We start from the raw sequence: 23356 nt of genomic DNA on the forward strand, positions 1-23356 counted from the left end.
TTTCTCATGTATGTTCGTGCTTGCTGCCAGTGGCATTACCTCATGATGATGTAGAAGCCATTCCCGAGTCCCAGTTCACACTTTGCAAAACCCTCTTTTACATTTAAACATGGAAACACTTAGTGTTTGAAACATAAACAGGGCCGGAATGGGAACCACAACCGGCCCTAGCAAAGTGCTTGGCCGTCCCCCCCTAACCCGGGGAGGGGAGTGGGGGTTGGCGGTGCCGACGAGCTCTTTGCCGGGGCGGTTTTCGGCCGAATTTGGTACAGAGCCGATTTTGCAAAAATGGCCCTGTAACAAAAATGGCCCCCATGGGCCAAAAACCGGCCCCCACCCGTGCAGGCCACCGGGGGATTGCCCGGTGCCCGCTATGGCCAGTCCGGCCCTGAACATAAAGGTGTAGAAGTAAAAAGTAAACTGAACAGCTCCTGGTTCTTATGCTTGGCGCTCTGCTGAGCGTCCGCCATACATTGAAATAAACCTTGGCTTGTCACGCTGCATAAAATAGTTCCCTGAAAGAATGGATAAACAATGGAATTAGAAGAAAACTGAATTTAGGAGGTGCTCCTCAGCAAAAAAGCAGAAGTGCATTTTAATAGGAAGCTGCAAATAAGAGCAACACTACTAAACCAATAGGAAGGCAGCAGGCAGGAGCAAAGTCCTTTATCAAATAGAGCAGGTCTTCCATACAGTACATGCAAACTGCCTAGGTTAGACCTAAACAGGCTCAGAAGGGTTGTTGTTACTGAATGCCATCATGACTCAGGTTTTCTTGGCAAAGAGTATGAACAGGTGGACGGGAGACTATAATTTAGAACATTCTCCTTTGTTGCTTGCCAAAGTTTAATTGTGCATGCGAAAAACATACTTTAATCTCATGTTGCCTAAACAGATCACATAAGAAAAACAAGTTGGCAGAGGAACCTACCCCTCAAGCCTTTTTACTTTCGCACAGTTTTTTTTTTTACAGAAATAATAATTGCATTGAATATTTCCATCTCAAAGTTTGCGATTGTTTTTCGTAAAAGTAAGTTTTATTTAAATGGTCTGTTCTGGCTTATATTCTGTGCTTTAAAGAGGAAATTCACAAAAGCACGTGAAATGGATTTTCCTAATGAAAATTGTGTAACTCTCGATATCAATATTTGTATTGTGATTAAACAGGTATACTTTCACATAACTAAAACATTTAGCAAAACAATAACATGAGCTGAGGAAAGGTAAACAATTTTTTTAGGCAAGCACATATTTTTGGTTGCAATTCCCAAAAACTAGAGGCATAATCTTTTTCTCCGGTTCATCCTAGTTTTTGTTTTTTTTAGTAAATTTACTACCTACCCACATTTTATCTAGTCGTAATAGAGTCTCTCGCACAAAACAAAACCCCCAAAATGGCATAAATACATGTCTTTTCATATATTTGAAAACAACTCTCTGATGCAAAACGTAAAAGATAAATTATATTTTTTATTCCAAAATAAACAATACAGTATAGGCCATGTGAGCGCCAATAACTGTATCTCACCTTTCCCATGTAGGTATAGAGGACACTCTCTGGAGAGAGGGATCCATCCTGCAGTTTACCAGCCAGGTCCACCATGGACAGGGAAAGGATGGTTTTGGGCTGCGCAAGAGGATTCTGGAAAAAGATAAACATATTTATTGTAGCTCATACAGCTATGTTATCTTTACCTGCTTAGATATCTCATCATTCTGAATCAATCAGTATTCTTGCCTAAAAATACATTAATTATACACTATAACTTTGATGAAGGTTAGTACATTCAGTATATATGTGGTGAAACTGATGTAGTGTGCACAAATATATCCTGGGGAAAATACAGCCGGCCACTGGCTGGGATTTATATGTTTTAAAAACCATGTTCTGAGCAGGGCTTAATTCGTAAAATAATAAGTGCTGGTGCCCAGAAGGCTGCAGCTGGCACTGCCAAATGCTAGGGTTGCCGCAGGCCAAGGCTGCATATCCTTAGTTTCATTGCGTACCTCTTTCTTCCACCACTATACAATTCCTGTACCTTTATTTGACTCTTGCATGTTGTTTTTGCTTTTTTTCCCCTGTGTGGGAAATTGGGTTGTTGGTTGAGCCACAACCCCTGCAGTGTGAACCACAAAAGCCACTGAATTAACCTCCTCTTACCAATCTGGCTGCTTAACACAATTCAGTCTGGCTTAATTTAGAGGCAATGTGTAAAGTATGTATGTAGCCCAAAAAAAAGCTATTAAGTGAAAACACAACACAAGAAAAATCAAGCACCAGTTTAGAAAAAACCCCATAAAAAAATGATTTGACAACGAAACAAGAAATCCAATCAGTAGAACCAAATATATGAATTAAAAAAATTTAAGGTAAAAAATAGCTCCTAAAATATAAGAGAGCCAACCAAAGACATATATTTGCACAAGACCGGGTGAAAGTCGAAAAATAATGGTTGAATGCCATGTATCGTTGGTAAGACACAAGAAGTGAATTGGGTCTGGATGGAGCTTACCCTAGGATTTAGAAAAAATTGGAACCAAAAATGTCTGAGAAGGTAAAATTTCAGCCGAGGAAGGCTACAGCCGGAGTCGGAGGAGGCGTCGTTTTCGGGGAGCTGCTGGATAAAGCCGAAACTAAGGATTTAATTTTCGGATTTTGTCTCTTTTTTGGAGGTGGAAAATCTCCAGCACGACAAAGCTGCGCGCTGTAGTCAAAAATGGCTAGTCAAGGCTGTATACCTCTTCTTTGAAGGACTGCTGGACAGGATTTGCTGAAGTGACAAAGAATGTAGCGGGAGCTGCCGCAAAGTCAGGAAGACCAGCAATGCACCTTGGGAGGACAGGTAGGTCGTGGACTCCTCTCGGAGCACGTTTTAGCCAACAATGTTCTAAGTTCCAAGTTTTGGATTTGAACCATCAGGACTTCCAAGGGTCCAGGACTAGAAGAAAACTACTTAGCGTGTCAGGAATCACTCAGGCTAGGTCCAGGTAGGGGTTTAAGAGAGTTGGAGCCGTTTCTGTCTCTGGAGCTCTGATGAGGATGCCAGCCATCTAGCCCCTGGATCTACTCTAGTAGCCCTGCATTCAAACTGTGGAAAAGGGCTCAAGCAGCAGGGCAAGCCTCTGAGGGTTCAAGGCAGGCTTCAGGAAGCAATTTGGTCCTTCCAGGTGCAGCAAAGCAGTTTTCGGGCATACACAACAGACCACAGCAGCAGATAGTGATCTGAGATTACTTCTGCAGGTCCTGAAAGATAACTGATGTGTGGGACTTAAGGTCCCATTTCCATACCTGATGCATTCTTTGAAGTAGACAGAAGTTTCTAGAGATTCCCTTCAAAGCTCTTGGAATTTACTGCCTCCTCTGCCCTGGCTCTCAGTTGGCTGCCAGATGGACTCGTGTGAATAGCTTTGTGTGAAAGAAGTGCACAAAGTACTGATTTGTAAGTGGGGCTTTGATCAGCTCTGCGCACATGCTGCTGGTGATGTCCCATCCAGGCATACTTAATCCTTAGATTTTGTGGCTGTCGGAGGGGAAAAAGCAAATTCCAACTACACCCCGTCATGTGACCCAGCTACTGGCGTCAGGCACCAGATAGCTAGGGCAGGAAAATGACACCTTTCTAAAAGTGGCAATTTCCCCCAAAAATTAAATGTGACTTTACCCTCGAAAAGGATTTAAAATTAAAATTTCTCAGCCATCAAACTGGAAATGCCTATCCTTTCCCAGAGTATAGTTCTTATTAAATGTACTACCAACCCAATGATAGCCTTAGGGAGAGGGAGGCTTCACGTGGAGAAGTGTGGCTCACGGGTTAGAGGAGGCAGACCCTGAAGCAGAGGTCAGACCCGGGACCAGGGTTCAATTCCCGATGCGGCAGGGTCTTGAGCTCAAATGTCCACAGACTCGATTATTCTCGCTTCGGTGCCTACTCAAAGCAGGGGTTCACACTCTGCAACTCTGGGCAATAGCTAGCTCAATCTCCACAACGGCCCTCGCAGCGGGATGTCTGGCTTTCACCTTGGGGGTGCCCAGTAGGGGCTACCTCCCAGGGAAAAACCAGGACGGGTTCCCAAAGCAAGCGCGCCTTGAGACCTGTAAGGGTGATAAGTGCGCTATATAAGAAGCCACACATTTACACAGTAGTGGAAAATAGATTAGTGAGTTTTTCACTACCAGGAATTGTAAAGCTTAAAAGTACATCTTCAACCTTTTAATACAATGCACCCTGCTCTATGGAATACCTAGGGCCTAACTTACGGGTGACCTATATGTAATTAAGGGGGAGTTTATGGCTTGGCAACAGGTTTATTTGTCAAGTCTAATGGAACAATTTGTGAATGATTCAGATTTTCTTACCTCGAAGTGTGGGATAGCTTGTTAATTGTGTGTTATTTTAAACTAATCCGAGGTGCGCACACATGGATTTTATTCTGATTGTCCAAACTATTTGTGCCAAGTTTTACCTGCAGCAAATCATACACACAAACACCAACAGTGTGTGCCACTTGTGCTCGATATAGAGTCATGATCCAGGTGCAAACTCCCACCATCTGCACAAACCTCAGGATGAGTGTATAGTTCTTCAATAATGTGGTCCTCTACCCTGTTCAAAATCGAACAGTATAATACGTGATCAGAGAGTGGTGAAACTGCATGGTTGTGAAAGTGCAGGACGAAAGTATGCATTGCTTTGGAACCACTCTGGACTTATCGAGGTGGGGTTACAGTGGTTGCTTCAAATTAGATTTTGGTGTGAGAGGATACTATGTTTACCATGGTACACATCCCACACATACTCACCCAGCTCTCAGAGTTCAAGTTTACTGTGGCCAAAGACATTTACCATCTTAAAAATGCCCAAAGCGAATAGGGTTGGCCTCATGACGTTTTACCCCATTGGTTACCCCCTGGTCCTTTTGGACTTGACAGCCGCCTTCGATACCCAGTCCACTTCAGGTTTTAACATCTCGCCTGAAGGAGATAGGGGTGGAAGGGACGGCTCTGAGTCTGTTGGCCTCCTTCCTGGACCAGAGAGTGCAGAGGGTCAAGTTGGGAGAGTTCTTATCTCCATCCCTTCCAGTGCAATGCGGGGTCCCACAGGGGTCGGCATTAAGTCCGACCCTGTTTAACATCTATGTGACCCCGCTTGCTAGGCTTGTAAGATCTTTCGGGATGGAGGTAGTCTCTTACACTGACGACACACAGATCTTGGTGTCCCTTTCCCATCTGGGGAACTTGTCGCCGTTCAGTTTTAGGAACTGCATGGAAGCAGTTTCCTTGTGGATGATTCACAATCCACTTAAACTGAATGGCGAGAAGACTGAGATCTTGGTGTTCGGCCCTAACCAGAACATCTGGTCGCCTGATTGGTGGTTGCCCTCTCTGGGAGCCTCTCCTACGCCTACGGAGTCGGCGTGGAACCTGGGAGTGATGATTGACCCCACTCTCTCCATGACCTTGCAGGTAAACAGAACGGTTGCTACCTGCTGGGGTATTATTAAAATACTCAGAAAAATAAAACATTATCTGTCTCTTCAGGCGCGGAAGCAAGTGGTGGTAGCTCTTGTCGCCTCGCGACTCGACTACTGTAATGCATTATACATTGGCATGAATAAGAACGTGTTACAGCGTCTTCAGACCGCCCAAAATGCGGCCGCCAAATTTGTTCAGGACGCCTCCAGATTAGCGTCAGCAATAGCAGCCAGGAAGGCCTTACACTGGCTTCCCATCGAAACGAGGATTACATTCAAAATCCTTTGCCTTACCTACAGTGCTCTCTCTGGTAAAGGTGCTGGGGGTGTTAAGAAGCTGCTTCTACCATATGTACCGGGTAGAGACCTTCGCTCCTCCTCAAAGAATTTGCTTGTGGTACCTCGTTTTTGCAGGAATAAGTGGGGTGGTAGGGCTTTTTCCTCAGTCACTCCTAAGCTATGGAATACTCTCCCTTGCGAAATTAAATCTAGGCCCTCCGCTCTGTTGTTCCGAAAGGCCTTGAAAACTTGGCTTTTCGCTAGGGCGTACCCGTAGTTGCTTTATATTTGTTCTCATGGTTTTGTTGTTAGGCGCCTTGATGCCTTCGGGCTTAGTTGTGCATTATAAGATTTCTTTCATTTCATTTCATTTATGGTTTATCCACGTACTAGCTCATGCCAGGCATAAATATGACACCTCCAAGCACACGCTTCAGAGCACTCTCTGGACCGGTGGAAGAACAGAGAGGACTGGACCTACTGCCCGTGCTCTGAGAGGAGCTAGTAAGTACTGGACCGGCTCCCTCTCGTACCCAGGTCATAAGGCTGACCTCCTGTTCAGGCTACGGGGCTCTTTCTGCAACTGCCCTGCTGACCAATGGCAACCAGACCTGGACTAGACACTCCTGTAGGCCTCTGCTCGACACATACTTCGCCTGAGGTTCTGGGAGCTTTAGAAGTGTACTCCTGTGGTGGAATGGGACTTAAACGACTAAAGTCAGAAGCTAAAATCTTTTACCCGGATGACCCATACTCCATCACAGTCAGCCTCAAATTGCTCCCAGGTCCTGGTCCACCGTGACATTTGACTATTATTTGCACTTTATGCTTCTTAGTGCTATTCTTACTTAAAAGTTTAAAAATGCCTACCTTTAGTTCCCTTTATTGGATTTTTTTGTTTTTGTTGTCATTAGTTTTTTAAAATTTACATGTAGTTTTTAAATTTCGTTTGGGATTTTTATTATTTTGCATGTTTACATTACTCTTTTGGTACTGCATAAAAACTTTACACATTGCCCTTAAGTTAAGCTTCTCTACTCATGACATAGCTGTCAGGGGGTTGAGCACAGGTTAATTTAGTGACTTTAAGGGTTCACTCTGACAAAAGTTGTCATTATTCCTGGAGGTGAATAGTCCCCCCGCAAATAATTACCCAGTGTCTTACATCTACATTACATCCCATACAAGCCACACCACAACTAACACCCTTTTCAACCTTGCAATCTGAAATGGAACCCGAGAAACACAATGGAAATCAAAGCTGGTCATGATCCCATCAGAGATATAAAGCACAATATAAACACTGCAACACAATAAGTGGGAAAGGTTGGAAAAATGCCTTATGAAAAACTCAAAAGTATAATTGCATATCCTCCAAGAAGCCAGAATTTTTACTCAACAGTGGTTTCTACATTTTTGTACAAAGTAAGGAATGAAGCGATAAGAGACATCAATCCCTTCGGTGCTTATGACGAGCTCAGCTCATCATGACGCACAGTGGAGCTGTGCTCATGACCAGCTGTGCTCGTCATAACTGCCGCAGAACGCCCACGCTGGGCTAATTTCCCTCCTGTGCGGATGTTCCACTGGAGTAGGCGGAGTCGTGACGAGCTCAGCTCGTCATGAGCACAGCTCCACTGTGCAGCATGACGAGCCCAGCACCGCGGCGCCGTGCGTGGCTCCTCCTCCCCCCGGGACCGCGGGGGACTTAGCCCCGCGTGGAAGGTGCAAAGAGAAATATGCCTGGGCACATGCTCAGAGTGGTACAAAAGGGGGTGGTGATGGACGGAGCATCTGAACCAATCAAACACTCACACCCAGGCAACAGATCTGGTTTTAATCCATCACCGTTCTTTAGCCCACTCTGCCACCCCAGTTCAGACATGGCCATATGTAAATCAGTCTGACCCTGTGCCTCATGGGAACAGTCCAGCCCGAACTGCCAAGCCATGCCTTCCCTGGACTGAAAACAAGCTTCAGAGGACCGGTTTTTGGCCTTTCAGCTGTCTTCAGTCCGGCTTGCTTGAATCCAGTGGCAAAGTGAGCAAGGGACTCACGTCTGAGCATACCCTGCCAACATATGGCGAACAAAGTGGTACAAAAGGGGGTGGTGATGGACGGAGCATCTGAACCAATCAAACACTCACACCCAGTCAACAGATCTGGCTTTAATCCATCACCGTTCTTTAGCCCACTCTGCCACCCCAGTTCAGACATGGCCATATGCAAATCAGTCTGACCCTGTGCCTCATGGGAACAGTCCAGCCCGAAATGCCAAGCCAAGCCTTCCCTGGAACGGAAATAAGCTTCCGAGGACCAGTTTCTGGCATTTCAGCCGTCTTCAGCCCGGCTTGCTTGAATCCAGTGGCAAAGGGAGCACGGGACTCACGTCTGAGCATACCCTGCCAACTTATGGTGAACAAAGTGGTACAAAAGGGGGTGGTGATGGACGGAGCATCTGAACCAATCAAACACTCACACCCAGTCAACAGATCTGGGTTTAATCCATCACTGTTCTTTTGCCCACTCTGCCACCCCAGTTCAGACATGGCCATATGCAAATCAGTCTGACCCTGTGTCTCATGGGAACAGTCCTGCCCGAACTGCCAAGCCATGCCTTCCCTGGACCGGAAACAAGCTTCCGAGGACAGGTTTCTGGCATTTCAGCCGTCTTCAGCCCGGCTTGCTTAAATCCAGTGGCAAAGGGAGCAAGGGACTCATGTCTGAGCATACCCTGCCAACTTATGGCGAACAAAGAGGAACAAAAGGGGGTGGTGATGGACGGAGCATCTGAACCAATCAAACACTCACACCCAGTCAACAGATCTGGGTTTAATCCATCACCGTTCTTTAGCCCACTCTGCCACTCCAGTTCAGACATGGCCATATGCAAATCAGTCTGACCCTGTGCCTCATGCGAACAGTCCAGCCCGAACTGCCAAGCCATGCCTTCCCTGGACCGGAAACAAGCTTCCGAGGACCGGTTTCTGGCATTTCAGCCGCATTCAGCCCGGCTTGCTTGAATCCAGTGGCAAAGTGAGCAAGGGACTCACGTCTGAGCATACCCTGCCAACTTATGGCAAACAAAGTGGTACAAAAGGGGGTGGTGATGGACAGAGCATCTGAACCAATCAGCAGGGTATGCTCAGACGTGAGCCCCTTGCTCACTTTGCCACTGGATTCAAGCAAGCCTGGCTGAAGATGGCTATAATGCTAGAAACCGGTCCTAGGAAGCTTGAATCCGGTCCAGGGAAGGCATGGCTTGGCAGTTCGGGCTGGACTGTTCCCATGAGGCACAGGGTCAGACTGATTTGCATATGGCCATGTCTGAACTGGGGTGGCAGAGTGGGCTAAAAAACTGTGATGGATTAAACCCAGATCTGTTGACTGGGTGTGAGTGTTTGATTGGTTCAGATGCTCCGTCCATCACCACCCCCTTTTGTACCACTTTGTTCTCCATAAGTTGGCAGGGTATGCTAAGGCGTGAGCCCCTTGCTCACTTTGCCACTGGATTCAAGCAAGCCGGGCTGAATACTGCTGAAAAGCCAGAAACCGGTCCTCGGAAGCTTGTTTCCGGTCCAGGGAAGGCATGGCTTGGCAATTCGGGCTGGACTGTTCCCATGAGGCACAGGGTCAGATGGATTTGCATATGGCCATGTCTGAACAGGGGTGGCAGAGTGGGCTAAAGAACGGTGATGGATTAAACCTAGATCTGTTGACTGAGTGTGAGTGTTTGATTTGTTCAGATGCTCCGTCCATCACCACCTCCTTTTGTACCGCTTTGTTCGCCATAAGTTGGCAGGGTATGCTCAGACGTGAGTTCCTTGCTCACTTTGCCACTGGATTCAAGGAAGCCTGGCTGAAGACGGCTGTAATGCCAGAAACCGGACCTAGGAAGCTTGAATCCGGTCCAGGGAAGGCATGGCATGGCATTTCGGGCTGGACTGTTCCCATGAGACACAGGGTCAGACTGATTTGCATATGGCCATGTCTGAACTGGGGTGGCAGAGTGGGCTAAAGAACTGTGATGGATTAAACCCATATCTGTTGACTGGGTGTGAGTGTTTGATTGGTTCAGATGCTCCGTCCATCACCACTGCTCAGGACATTAAATGTTCAAAGTTTTACATCTCACGATTACACCAAACAAATCAGAAAAAAAGCAATGCAGAGTGCATGTCCATCGAAATGATTCGATGTATGTATACCTGAAACTGGAGACTGCAGGACTCACAACATTTTTATGCCACACCATAATTCAATTCTGGGGAGCAAAAATTCAATCTGTGAGCTAAAAGAAAACCATTAAGGCTGGTTTTCTGCAATAATAAAATTAGGTTTATAAGTTTGTGGGTGTTCACTACTTTCTCAATGATTGTGTCCATCCCATTTACCCTTGTAAATATGCTCCCAAACTAAGCTGGAATAGGCTTTTTTTTTATTGACTAAAAATGTACATTTATATTTCCAATAGTTTACAGTCATGAAGTAGAATTCTTTTTTGCAGTGGTAAAAAAAATGAAAAGGGAAAAACAAAAGTGTAATATCTTAGTGAACATTTCTGTCACACTTTGGTTTGCTAACCTCATAGGAATATATTGAAACCTATGTAAATCCTAGCAGGAAACTCACATTTGGTATATTTTCAACTTTTAAAAATGTGTTGAGGTAGTTAAAACCATTCATATCATACTGTTCGGCATACATACTTCAGGAATCTTCAGCTGAGTTTTCAGGTTTTTTTTTTTAGGTTTTCCACAGTTTCTTCTATCTTGTCTGGTAAGAGAAAGTTGATTCAGAAACAAAAACTATCTGCAAATTTCAACTTGGAATCAATGGTGGTTGCACCAAATGTGAAAGGGATAAAAAAAAATTCCCATGTTCTTTATCCTATTCCTTCTATTTTCGGCCTACCTTTTTCAAGACATTTTGCTCAACTATCCCCTTGTCCTAGCTTGAAATTCACATGTGAGTATTTTAAAGGTGCTTAAGAAGATGGTTTGGTTTACGTAGTTGATAATCTAGGATATATATATATATATGAAAAAAAGGGTGTGTGTGAAACAGGAAGTGCTGTCAAACATGTCTACTTCCTCTGCATACCGCTAAGCCTTACGGAATATGTAGTACATGTTACTCCAACTCTCAATGTTGTTTTAATTTAATGATATTTATATAGTTTGCGTAGGTCGCTGATGTGTCATTATTGCGCGGTTCCCATTACATCTGTCTCTCCAGTGGGTCTAGTAATATATGTTATGTTCTGACCTCATCACTCCGTATTTCTGAAACTATAGTGATGTAATGACATCCCTTCTGTCATTTTTACTTTTCCCCTCTAGTGGGTGTTGTAATCCTGGCATGTGTAGTCGCTGCGCGATTCGCTATATCATGTGTACTATCCTTAACCAATTCATTGTAGCGGTGTGTTGTCTGTTTAAAAAGTAGTGATGGGGAGTATGTATTTTTTAAAGAAAAACAAAACAATTAAATAGAAATTCGGGAAGAAAATGTTCCTTGTCCATTTATGGATGGTCATAGCGTGGATATTTTAGAGATGATAATGTAGTTCCTCGTCCTGGTTCAGACCATGGGGGGTAAGAGTTCTAAAATTCAGGATGTGCTTTGACTCTTTTTGTCTTAAAGTTCTTTCACGGTCCCTGCCGTGTTGATTGCGTCCCACCGTTACTATGGCATAGAATTTTAATTCCTTCCAGTTACTGGCATGCTCTTTTTCCATGTGTTTTAAGACAGCATTGCTACGATCGCAGTTCACGGTCGCCCTCACGTGTTCAAGGATGCGTTTTTTTAGTTCATTTTTTGTGCTGCCCACGTATTTTAGTGAACATGGGCACTCAAGTATGTAGATCGCGAACTGGCTCTTGCAGTTTATTAGCTGATTGATTTTCCAAGTTTTTTTGTTTGCCATCTGGATTTCTTTTTTCTTTACTGCGATTTCGCAAACTTTGCACCCCGAACACTTAAAAAAGCCCTTGGGTTTCAACCAGATTTCTGGATTTTTGGGAAGTTGAAAATGACTGTGAACCAGTATATCCCCAGATTCTTCGCTCTTCTGTAGGTAACATTTGGGTGATTACCCACAATCTTGACTACTGTGCTGTCCATCTGTAGGACATGCCAATTTTTTCGAAGGATGTGCATTATTTGTTTGTAGCCTGTGGAGAATGTTATTAGTCTGATCTGATTTTCTTCTTCAATTTCTTTGGTTTTTGCAGCTCCGTTCTATTTTGATATTCAGTTCTCCTTAGGGCCGTGTCAATCAAGCCTTGATTGTACGATCTTCATTTGAATCTTAGTGCGATGCTTTTGCCATTCTTTGTCATCTGAGCATATTTGCGTAATTATTAGGAACTCTGCATATGGAATGTTGTTGATGAGACTGACCTGACCTTCCAACGTGATAAAGAGGACTACCAGGAGGGCCGCATATTTACTTACGCACGCAAATTCGACCAGTTCAAAAACAATGATGGCTCAAACTGGGACACGGAAACTGGAAGCCTGTCATCATTGACGCCAGTCTGATTCGAGAGGAAGGAGAACAAAGGGCACAAAGGGCAAAGGTCTCTTTTTAAGACGAGATGAAGTTGGCGTTGCAACAAAAAAACTGGGAGAAAATGGGACCAACCCCCAATACATCAAGGGGCAGAGGAAGGGGCAGAGGAAATGCCCAAAGAAACAAGCAAGGAGAGGGAAACGAAGTTGCAAGCAAAAATTCTGGAGCAGTTCGAGTGGGAACAATGACCCGAAGCATGCGGCAAAAATGGAGTTAAAAGTGACTGAACTTGCAGTTCCTGAGACGGAAAGAGGAGAAACGGATCAGGACTTGCAAATAATCAACCTCTCCAAAAAAATACTCACGGAATTGGAAATAAAAATCTTACAACGGAGCTTAAGCTTTTGCCCAACTAATAAGATAGACATTGCGGAGACACGAATTGACCTTTACAAATATGTAAGGAAAATGAAGCTAGCGAAATTGTTTGCGGAAAATCCAAAAATGGCAAAATATCAAAGAATGTATCCACAGACAACCATGACCCTATCAGTTAGGGATGTGGAAAGCTTCATAACACTTATGGAATTGGACAGAGGCCCCCAAACGGAACCGGGAGCCATTGAAACACATTCAACACAACTTGGAACAGGATGCAGTAAGATGAAACCAACATCGAAATTTTATCCACAACTGCCTCCAGGCAACAAGATAGATGCCTTTCATGAATGCGTTTTCAAAGATCTTTACAAACTGCCACACATTAAAGAAAAGGATAATCTCTCATTTGATGAACGAAAAGCATTGACCAACTTGCAAAATGATAAGACCATCGAAATAAAAATGGCTGACAAAGGCGGTAATGTCGTCATCCTGGAGAAAGGCGCATACATGCGGGAAGTATATTTGCAACTCAAAAACAAATATTACTATACTAAATTGCAAGGTAACCCCACACTCAAATGGAAGGAGGAACTGGATTTGAAACTAGATGGGTGGTTGAAACAAAATCTACTTTTATTTATTTATTTATTTAATTTTTATTGAAGTACATGACATTTCTTTTATTACAATTAGTCCAATATAAATAAAAACGGAAGTATAACAGAAACAAAAACAATATACATTTCCAGGAGAACATATAAACAGTAGTTCCGGTATCTGAGATCGGATTTGTTAATCATAATCAGATAACGGTCAATCAAAATAAGATTCCCAAATTTTTGTAAATTTCCTCAATCCCCCAATCCTTGGTGCAAATATAAATTCATTTTTTCTAACTCTCTTGATTTTTTGATACCACTCATCCACAGTTGGGACCGTCTCTGACCTCCAGTATTGAAGTATCAATGATCTAGCAACTGCTACTATAATATACATAGGTTTCGCCAAAGATTCAGGTAATTTAAGCTCTGGATCAAATCCATGTACAATTAAGTTAATTTAACAGGGAGCTGTACATTTTAAATAAGCATAAAGAAAAGTAAATGTTCCGTCCCAAAATACCTTCATTTTGGGACAATAGACCATTATATGAGACCAGTTGGCTAAGTCCAGTTGACTACATCTGAAACAGGTGGATGAAATATTACTATACATTTTCGCAATGGCTACTGGGGTGCGATACAAAAGCCACTTACTAAAAAAAGCATTCTTCGCCAATTGGCGCCTCTCAAAACATTAAAATTAAATGTATTTAATATTGTCCAGAAATTATCGGTTAATTTAGAATTTTCATGCTTGTGCCATTTTTTAATTGCTTTAATGCTTAAATCATCCTCCCTGCTTTGCGCAAGGCTACTTCTCCATTTTCCAGGGTTCTTAAAAAGTGGAAACCAAAAAAGATCATTGGTTAACTGTGAAGATTGATCTATCAAAATTAAATCAATTTGAACCAAAGATTTATAAAATAAATTATATGAGCTTCTCAAGAGAAAATTTCCACGGATTAGCGTGGCCATCTCATTCGGAGTTAGCCAAGATCCATTTTTCACAAAGTTAGAGAGCGTTAAGAGCCCAAATCTGTTCCAATTCAATATAACTTCTGCCCCCATTTTACTCCCAAAACCAGAAATAGCGTCACTCAATGGAGTCATTAAATTCATGAGGGAGAGTGAATACCTTTTCAACATACCATCACGTTTTTAAAAAAAACAATTCAAAGTCTTATATTAAACTAATTTGGGAGATTTAAACATCGATAAAGGAGAGGGAATCTTAGTCTCTTTACAGATTAGGTAAAAAAAATTAATAAATAATGCCTGACTTGATACAGGGTCTTTAAATCTAGATAAGTACTGTGCAAAGTATGCATAATAGTAATCTTTAAAATTCGGTAGACCAAGACCTCCTTGTTCCCTATCTGCATATAATGTGCTGATGGCGATTCGGGCGTCTTTTTTGCCCAAACAAAGGCAGAGATTAAAGACTCGACTTTTGAGAAAAAGGAGCCAGGAAGGGAACACGATATAGTGGAGAACAGAAAGTTAAATAGAGGGAGTACTGACATTTTAATTAATGCCACCCGACCTGGAATAGATATAGGCAGGACATTCCAGCGTGTAAACATATCTCGAACTTTTTGAATTAAAGGTTCAAAATTCAATGTATATAGATCTCGTACTGAAGAGGAAAAATATACTCCCAGATATCTTTTGGGTCTATTATTAACGCAACTCTGAATATCAGGGTGCAAATCGGGATTTATACCACCACAAATCAAGATCTCAGTTTTCTTTTTATTAATTCGATACCCCCCCACTGCTTCAAATTCTGCAAAAACAGAAAAAGTCAGTATTTGTGAATGCATCTCAGGTTTCAATAATAACATTATATCATCCGCATAAAGTTTGATCTTAGACATGGAGGCAAGAGGTGGAGAAATATCAGTACGGTTCCTAATTGCCACTGCTAAGGGCTCAATAAAAAAGGAGAAAAGGACAGGAGACAATGGGCAACCTTGCCTCGTCCCCCTCTGTACTGAGATCGAGCCTACCATATTTGTATTAACAAAAATATGAGCTTTTGCACCCTGATATAGATTTTTAATTAAGTTAATAATTTGTAAGGGGATGCCAAAACCCAACAAAATAAAGAAGAGTGTATCCCAGACCACCAAATCAAAAGCTTTCCCTGCATCTAAGAGCAGAACTAAAGCCGGAACCTTTCGTGATTCAAAGTAATCTAATGCCTCAATCAGGTAGTGTGTATTAGTGATAAGTTGACGACCTGCAATAAATCCATTTTGATCCGGTTGGATCAATTGCGGGGAAACAAGGTTAAAACGAATACAAAGTAATTTTGTAACAATTTTATAACCTGAATTAAGTAAGTTGATTGGCCTATAAGAATTTGGTTCTTTAGGCTCCTTTCCCTTTTTAAAAAAACTGACTACCGTTCCATCGTGAAAGGACGCTGGGATTGGGCCACCCTCCAACATGAAATTTAATAAAAAAAGAAGAAGTTCAGCAAGGGAGCTAAAAAACGTAACAAAAAATTCAGCAGGAAGTCCATCTGGACCACAGGCCTTACCACATGGGAGTCCCTTAACTACGAACTCTAATTCATCCCTAGAAAATAAAGTTGCCATTGTTTCTTGGTCCAAATGAGAGAGACTGGGGAGAGGGTATTTATCTAAAAAATCATTAAGTCTATATTGATCCGTAATATGACTTGAAGTATAAATGTTTTCGTAATGGGACAACATTATAGTCCCTATCTCTCCCGAATCTGTGGTGTCCAAGTCATTAATTGGAGATTTTAAGGAATGAATTATATTGGCTGCTGCTTGTTCCTTGATCTGCCAAGCAAAGAATTTACCAGTAAAATTACTATGTTCATATATTTTTGGGGACTGTCTACAAAAAATGTCTTCACTTCTTGCAAAATAATATGCGCTTAGTTCCCTCTTTGCAGCATTTAATTGATTCTGTATACTCACGGAGGGATTATGATATTTTTGATCTATTAAAGCTTGTATTTTTTGCTGTAATAAGTTCTTCGTGTCCCTTACAGCTGCTGATTCCCTTGTGTTCCTTCCTATGACAACCCCACGAATAAACACCTTCAATGAATCCCATACAACATGTAGAGGAGCTGTCCCCATATTACGTCCAATAAATTCACTTATCTCATTTTTAATTGATGTGACCCCAACTTTGTCGGACAGATAAGTTTTAATAAATACCCATCGCTTTAGCGTTTTCTTACTATCCTCCAACATAAACTCAATTATTAACATCGCATGGTCGGAAAAGCCATTGTGCAGGATCCGATGATACCGACTTTTAAGTTTTGAAGAAGCAAGGAAAAAATCAATTCGAGAAAATGACTTAAACCTTCCCGACCAGCAAGTAAATTCCCTTTTAGAAGGATTCGAGAAACGCCAAGGATCAACCAGGTCAAGAGTATTTACATTATTGATAATTGAACGCAGCAATTTGGGTTTCAACTGTTTTTTCCCACCGGTGGTAGAATCTAGTTTAGGATTCATGAGGATATTAAAATCTCCCCCGATGACAATGTCTCCACCTACCAACAGTAATGACTGAAACGAAACAAAATCTACTTGATGAGGATAAAATCAAATATTTAAAAACTACACCCCCCAAAATGGCCACCATATACTTTCTTCCGAAGGCACATAAACATCCCACGAAACCACCAGGGAGGCCAATAATTTCGGCCAAGGAATCATTATTAGAACCCGTGGCCAACTATCTGAATATATTTCATTTTTTTTTTGTTTTTTTTATTTTATTTTTTCTCGTGGTGATTCCGAAAAAAGAAAAAATGATTACATTTGCATATATGTAGCAGTAGGCCATGAAACAAGAACATTATACTTAGTTCAGGACTTTACACAGCCATTCAGCCCACAACCCGGGGGTCGGGCGGCATACGCATGGAATAATTCAATCTGTAAAACAGGGGAATCTAAGCCTACTTTCTACACCAGACGCTTGTATTCACCACTTTTACCTCTAAAAAAACAAGAAAAGGAACAACGCAAACAGTCCATAGGTGTTGTCTTCATCCTGCCAGATGTGTCACCGTGCTACAACGGTGCAGCTGAGCCTATTTGTATCCAGCTAGTTTGGGGGGAGCCCCGCATTCCGATACATATCCCCGTGTGTGTGCTCTGTGCCCTATGCAGGCGACCCGCTCAGTGCGAAGTCGTGTCCCCCTCCATTTCCTCCGTGTCTCTCACCTCAGTACCCCCCGCTGACTCCACATCCCGTCTGACTCTGTATTCAAATAACAATCCAGTCTTCTTCATGGTGGTAATAGTTCACAGTAATTTTCTGACTGCGTACAGCAATACTCCAAATCCCGAAACCATTGCTCTATCTTCAGGAGCGACCCCCTCATCCAACATATAGCCACCCGCCTTTTCGCCAGGAGCAGACCTAGATCTACGAGCTTGCGCTGCACCTTAGGTAACGCCTTTGAATAGCCTAACAGTGCCAAAAGCTGGGAAGGTGAAATGTCGCCCTGTAGTACTCTGTTCAACTCCCGAAACACTTCCTTCCAAAAATGCTGTACACCCGGGCATTCCCATGCCAGATGCATAAATCCCGCTTCGGGCGATCTGCATCTCTCACATTCAGCTCTGCCCCGAAGCCCAAACCCATGTAGCCTATCAGGTGTGTGGTAAACCGTGTTCAAATACTTAAAATGTACCAGCCTGTGTCTGCCGTTCAGTGAAACGGTTCTCGTGTTTGATCAACAGTAACGCCACATCTCATCCGAAAGCTGCGTTTCTAAGTCGCGTTGACAATATATGCGTGCCTTATTATATCCGGAAAGTCGTTCTGTCATCGGTATTTTATACAAAGTGGATACCATTTTCTTTGGTTCTTCTGTCTTAATCAAGTGGGTAAGCTCCCTCAGTTCTGGGGGTTCCTGAAGATCCACCCCTAAGTGCTCTCGCAAAGCGTCCCTTACTCTGTGGAACTGAAAACGCTGCAGTATCGTAGGACACTGCCCCAGCTCTTCTATATCCTTCATTGTTTTCAAGGTGCCATCAATGAACATATCTCCCGCCTTACATATACCAAGTGCCTTCATAGCCTCTATGACTCCTTTATCCCTACATGGGGTAAGCCACACAAACCATTCAATGGGGATCTGAGGGGCATATAACAGCACCCCCGCGTGGTACAGCAAGATTGCATGCCAGGCATGTCTGGGGGCATTCAAAGAGTCAAGCAGTCCCGTGCATCTGTCCACTACCTCAAAGGCTACCGCTGGTAATGGGAGCGGGGCTGCAAAGAGCTTAGCTAGTTTAATATATGGCGTATGTCCCCGATCATGTATCCACTGGTGAAGGTGTGCCCCCTGTGCGACTCGATAATATAATTAAAAGTCTGGTGCACCGAGGCCGCCCAATTGAAGCGGAAGTACTGGGACTTTCCACTGTACCCTTGCCTGTTTACCGGCCCACGCCAGTTTAATCATTTAGGAAGAACCATCGGGATGTTTGTAAACAGAAACAGGAACCGGGGTAACACGATCATTTTCATGATCGAAATCCTCCCTAGGAGTGACAGAGGCAGCCCAATCCATTTGTCTACATTATCTTCTAATCTGTCTATAGCCCTGCCATAGTTCTCGAGAAACACAGTTGCGGCATCAGTGTGCAAGTGAACACCCAAGTATCGGACCGGGTCGGTGGTCCACCGAAGCGGGTATTCCATTTCAAACCGACTAGTGGTATCTGTAAGAGGGACCGCAAGCGACTTATCCCAGTTCACCTTCAATCCGGAGAGCGCTCCAAACCGCACCACCTCCCGCAGCAACGGTGCCAGGTTCATCTCAGGATCGCAGACGTACAGCAGTGTATCGTCTGCATATGTTGTGATCACTAGTTTTGTAGGTGGGGAAAATGAGACCTCGAAGGTCGTGATATTCCCGCATTGCACACGCCAGTGGCTCCGCGACAAGAGCATAAAGATCTGTAACGTTACCGCCGATCCTGATGCGAGCCACTGGGTCATTATACAACCAAGATCATTTGTATAATAAGCTGGCCGAGCCCCAGTCTCGTGAGTACCGCCCTCATGAAGGGCCACTCCACTGAGTCAAATGCTTTCTCCATATCTAAAAAAACGGCTATCGCTTTAGAATCCGGCCTAGTGTGTTGAATAGCCCCGAAAACAGTCTGTAAGTTGTAGGTAAGGTTTCTACCTGCAATTAACCCCGCCTGTTCCGGGGCAACTAGCGCCGGGGCCAGTAGAGTTAGACGGGTCACCAGTACCTTTGCATATATCTTCGTGTCAACATTTAGGAGAGATAGCGGTCTATAAGCACTGCACTCGTCTGTCGGTTTATCAGGCTTGGGGATGGCTACAATGAGCGCTTCCCTCATTGATCTGGGCATCTGTCCAGATTCAATCATATCCGAAAACAGCGCAGAAAGGTGCGGAAGCAACAGCTCCAGATTAGATTTATAAAACTCTACCGTTAGTCCATCAATGCCAGGGACGCTGCTGGACCGCATCCCGCTGAGCGCCTCCCGTATCTCGTCGAAATCAATTGGGTGCATCAGGAACTCCCTTTGCGAGTTCGTAAGAAATGGTAGTTGAATATGCTCCATATAGTCTATCTCCCCCTCCCATCACTGCTCCCGCGAAGCATATAGTTCGGAATAGTATTCCCGAAACCATTCCGCAATCCCTTCCTCCTCCAGAATGAGAGATCCTTCTTTTGACTTAATCGCCGCTATTGTTATTCTCCTCCTCTGTTGCTTCACCATGTTAGCTAAAACCCTCCACGGCCTGTCCTGCTCCCCGTAAGTGTGTGCTATCGCATACTTCCCCATATGTCTAACCTCTGCCTGTGCTTCCTTCTGATCGTCAACCAACAGTTTCTTAATTTCCTCGTGTGTCTCCGCCGCAGGCCCCTCCACTAGTCTCCTCTCACAGTCCGCTAGCTGCCGCTCCAGATTCGTAAGCCGGCCGCGTATCGAGCGTAGTATCCTAGAATGTTTACTCATGGCTACCCCCGAATATAAACTTTAAAGGCCTCCCAGACAGTCATAAAACTGTCCACTGAGCCAACGTTGAGGTCAAAAAAAGTCTCAATCACGACATGCAACTCTTCCCGGAATATCGGATCAAGGAGTGAATACGGTGGGAATCTTCATGTGAAGGGAGGGGGGATGTTCCTCGGCAGAGACAAACTTAAGAAGATACGGGAGTGATCAGAGAGGGTACAGGGTAATACTTGGCACTTGCTGACACGAGCTAGCATCCCAGTCGTCATGAGCCCTAAATCAATGCGCGTGTGTATATTATGGAAGGCGGAGTAATGGGTGAACCCGCCCTGCCCTGGATGTAGACTGCGCCACACATCCGCTAAGTCCTCACTGATGAGTAATCTGTCTAGCTCCCGTGCTTCTTTCGACGGGCGCCTATCTGGGCCACTTGAGCAATCTAAGTCAGGACGTCTAACCATGTTAAAATCTCCGCCCCACAACACAGCACTACAAGGGGTCTCCCGGACCACTTCTGCTAAATGGACATAAAACTCAGGGCAGTCATAGTTTGCTGCACTGATCTGCCCCCGTACCCCCCTTGCCTGTAACGTAGAGCTGCTCTGTGAAAGGTGTGTCTCTTGAAGTAGAGCCAAGTCAACGTGGTGTCTAGACAAATAATTCAAAACCATGCGAAGCTTCCTATGATCGTTTAAACCTCTTATATTCCACGTCAAAGCATTTAGGCTACCCGTCCCCCCATGTCCAGATCTTACATCAGGCATATCACCCATCGCCAGCTGAAGCAATAATCATCTCATAAGTACATCCAGCAGCCAACAAGCACACAGCGCAAAAGGACCTCCACAAACACCATATGGTCATAACACAGAAACTTTCCCACCCCTCAACCTCCAACGCTCCCTCCCACAGCGGACCTCCCCCAACTAGGTCGCATATCAGTTTGTCCCTCCCCAGACCCCAAAAGCAAATAACAAAACATAACCGTCTGTGTGTTGCCACGTGTGGGCGGAGGTGGCCACTGAAACCAATCAGCAATAGTACAATATGCATTCTATCATCACCACCCTTCCCAGCCCGCCCGCCGGCATACATATGACCCCCAAACTTTGCAGTCATCTAGAATAAGCACTGCATGCAGCAACTCTCAGTCCTGTTCTTCCAGGCCGCCTCCCGCTGCTCGTCCAGCAGGTCTCGCTCCGGCGTCTTCTTACGCTCCTTCGCCCAGTCCTTAATCGCCTTCTGTAGTGTTTTAGGTTCTGTGAAGAAGTGTGTCTGACCATTCCAGGTTACCTTCGATTTAGCCGGGTACAGCATGTAGCTGTCGCTTCATCGGGACAAAGTGCTTCCTCGCTTCCTGGATCCTCGTGTTGAAATCAGGGTAGAGTGCAATATCTGACCCCTCATAAGTCAGTGACTGCTTTTCCCTGGCTGCTTTCAAGGCTGCATCCCTGTCCCTATACTTGAGGAACTTAGCAATGATTGGGCGCTGGGGAGCACCCGGCTTCGGGCGAGGGGCCAGCGTCCGGTGCGCACGTTCAATGACTAACATAGTAGAGAAGACTTCTGCGCCAAGCAAGGAGACTAGCATGCGTTCCACGAATGTCTCCATCCTACCCGTCTGCGTAGTCTCCGGTAGGCCAAGGATTTGTACATTACAGGGACGTGAGCGTGCTTCTAAGTCCTCCGTCTTGTCTTGTAGTATCTGTAGCACCTTACCGAGTTGTTTACGGTATGTGTCTATGGTGGTCTGCGCCTCTTCGACCTCTGTGATCCTTCTCTCCGACATATCAAGACGCTCGGCGTGCTTGTCAAGGCGTTCCGCCATTCTATCCATTCGATACGTTAAACCATCGATTTTCGCTCCCAAGGAAGTAATCCCGTCGGTCAGTCCTTTCTCTATTGACTTTAGGATACTTTTGAGGTCTTGCTCCGCGCCGCATCTCCACCGTCCTCTTGCCTCGCACCTTAATCCTGTTGCTTGGATCTCGTCTGTGTAAAGGGCAGCTTAGATTGCGCACGATCCGGCTTTCCCATGGCTCCGGTTAACAGTTCTCCGATACATTACAGATGTTACGGTGCCTTCGATGTACCCAAGGATCGGGAAGTGCGCCAGGGGCCTCAATCCTCACAGGAGCAGGGAGGGCCGAGACCACCATCAGTCGCCCCCGAGGGAGGCCCCAGGGCCAAGATGATCCGCACCAGTCAGGAGCACCTGCGTGCCTCAGGACCCACAATCCTTGCTCCACGCTCGTGAAATAAAGCGAGCGTCCCTCCAGATTACAGCCAGCCACTGGCCCCACGCCCATCCTGTAGTAATCTCCCCCCGCTGGGTCCCCAGGGCAAACTGCCGTCCACCCAGGCTCTGCCTCACTTCCAATGCGCACCTACTGGCGCACCAGTGGCTTTCAGGGCTCCTCTAGCAGCCTGACGGCACCAAAATATACAGAGGAGGGGGAGGGCAGAGAGCAGGGAGAGCCGCTCTACCGCCCTACAGCAGGCCGCCCCACACGCCACCAATCGCCCCGCTCACCAAGCTGCTCCGTGCCCACGGGGCTCCCCAGGTGCTTCCTCAGTGTGCTTAGGAATGGGGGATCTCACCTGCGATCCTAAGTATCTGAAAATCAAATTCACCTAGTGTAGGCTAGTCAAAGTGATCATACAATAGAAAAAACACTGTGCTATATAGTACAATTATAATGTTAATATTGTGACCCAACGTCACTGATCACTTGAGACAGTATTCATTCCTCAAATCCTGGTAAAAGAGTTACAGTAACTCAAACGAAAAAGTCGAAAATAATGTCCACAAAGTATGTATCTGATCGTAGAATGCTTCTTTTATTCTTGGATTTATTTCCACTCGATGTCAGTAAATTCAATTCACAGCCAACACGTGTTTCGTCTGGCCTATCAAATCAGCCAATGACTTCATCAGGGCTGTGTTAAAACATCAAATAGGTATATATCAGTAATTTATTGTCATTACAGGGTCTTGTTTATCAACTGGAATAAGTAAAGTAAAGAAAGTAAACTCCAGTGATAATGAGGAATGGAAAAAGAAAGTCTACTACGCCACCAGGGTCATAGAG

The 23356-nt window shown here is 44.5% G+C and overlaps 1 protein-coding gene across 1 annotated transcript in view; it reads right to left on the bottom strand.

Moving 5' to 3' along the window:
• The window catches only part of LOC144800376 (vitamin D3 hydroxylase-associated protein-like), a 652021-nt gene that overhangs the window by 525303 nt on the left and 103362 nt on the right, over nucleotides 1-23356 (bottom strand). The window contains exon 2 of the mRNA XM_078671677.1: nucleotides 1529-1642. Coding sequence (XP_078527803.1) covers nucleotides 1529-1642 — 114 coding nt within the window. The remainder of the gene's footprint in view (nucleotides 1-1528; nucleotides 1643-23356) is intronic.

The sequence above is a fragment of the Lissotriton helveticus genome, chromosome 1_2 (genome assembly GCF_964261635.1).
Source record: "Lissotriton helveticus chromosome 1_2, aLisHel1.1, whole genome shotgun sequence".
NCBI classification, from domain to species: domain Eukaryota; kingdom Metazoa; phylum Chordata; class Amphibia; order Caudata; family Salamandridae; genus Lissotriton; species Lissotriton helveticus.